The 1243-nt window shown below is 55.9% G+C and overlaps 1 protein-coding gene across 1 annotated transcript in view; it reads left to right on the top strand.

Moving 5' to 3' along the window:
- Window positions 1-1066, top strand: part of LOC130587519 (phosphoribosylformylglycinamidine synthase-like) — a gene marked incomplete at its 5' end in the record, with an annotated part of 8251 nt that extends 7185 nt beyond the window's left edge. Inside the window, 2 exons of the mRNA XM_057388501.1 lie at window positions 9-326; window positions 857-1066. Coding sequence (XP_057244484.1) covers window positions 9-326; window positions 857-1045 — 507 coding nt within the window. The remainder of the gene's footprint in view (window positions 1-8; window positions 327-856) is intronic.
- Window positions 1067-1243: the final 177 nt, after the last annotated feature.

Raw genomic sequence — 1243 nt, forward strand, 5'->3', positions numbered from 1 at the left:
ATTTTCCCCAATTTTCCCTATATTACCAATCCAAAATTTCCCTCCTTCTTGATGAAATTGTGGCCGTTTTTTTGCCGTTTTGGCCCGTTTGGCAGGTGGACCGCTCGGTGACGGGGCTGGTGGCGCAGCAGCAGTGCGTGGGGCCCCTGCACACGCCGCTGGCCGACGTGGCCGTGGTGGCCCTGTCGCACTTTGGGGACAGCGGCGCGGCCACGGCCATCGGCGAGCAGCCGCTCAAGGGGCTGCTGGACCCCGCGGCCGGAGCGCGGCTGGCGCTGGCCGAGGCGCTGACCAACCTGGTGTTCGCACGGGTGACGCATCTCAAGGTGACCTTGGGGACATCTGGGGGAAAACACGGGGAARTTGGTAAAAAAACATGAAAAAGCGRGGAGAAAAATCAGAAAACAAATGGYTAAAAATGGATAAAACTGGGGGGAAAATGGGGGATTGGGGACATTGGGGACATCGGGGTTGGGGTGGCATTGGGGGAGGGGCAGTTGCTGGCACTGAATGGTCCCCTCCCCCCTCTGTCTCTGTGTCCTCTCTGTTTGTGGCTCCTTTGTGTCCCTTTGTCCCAATGTCCCCAATTTTCCCCAATTTTTCCCCAATTTTTTCCCAATTGTTCCATTTTTTTCAACTGTACCCCTATTTTTCCCCTTTTTCACCCATTTTTCCCAATTTCCCCGATTTGTCCCCAATTTGCTGTCCCCAATGTCCCCAACCCAATTTCCCCCCATTTTTATCTCTTTCTTTTTCTCATTTGTACCCCCTTTTTCCCCCAATTCTCCCCATTCTTTCCCCCCTTTCCCCGGTTTTGCCAATTTCCCTCGATTTCGCCCCAATCCCGTGTCCCCAGGACGTGAAGTGCTCGGGCAATTGGATGTGGGGGGCCAAGACGGGCGCCGAGGGCGGCGCTTTGGTGGCCGCGTGCGACGCTCTGGTGGTGGCCCTGCGGCGCCTCGGGGTGGCCATCGACGGCGGCAAGGACTCGCTCAGCATGGCGGCCAGGGTGGGCAGCGACACCGTCATGGCGCCCGGTGAGTGAGAAACGGGGTGAAAGTGGGGAAAAATGGGAAAAGTRAAAAAAAACGGGGAAAAAMTTGGTGAGAAAAGTGAGAGAAATGTGAAAAACAACAGAAAATTGGGGACTGGGGACATTGGGGACATTGGGGTCACTCAGTGGTCACTCAGGTGTCAGTGGTCACTCAGGGTCACTCAGGGTCACTCAGGTGTCAGGTTTAAG

This window comes from Malurus melanocephalus, unplaced genomic scaffold (genome assembly GCF_030028575.1).
Source record: "Malurus melanocephalus ecotype Western Australia unplaced genomic scaffold, MMel_1.1 scaffold_2030, whole genome shotgun sequence".
NCBI classification, from domain to species: domain Eukaryota; kingdom Metazoa; phylum Chordata; class Aves; order Passeriformes; family Maluridae; genus Malurus; species Malurus melanocephalus.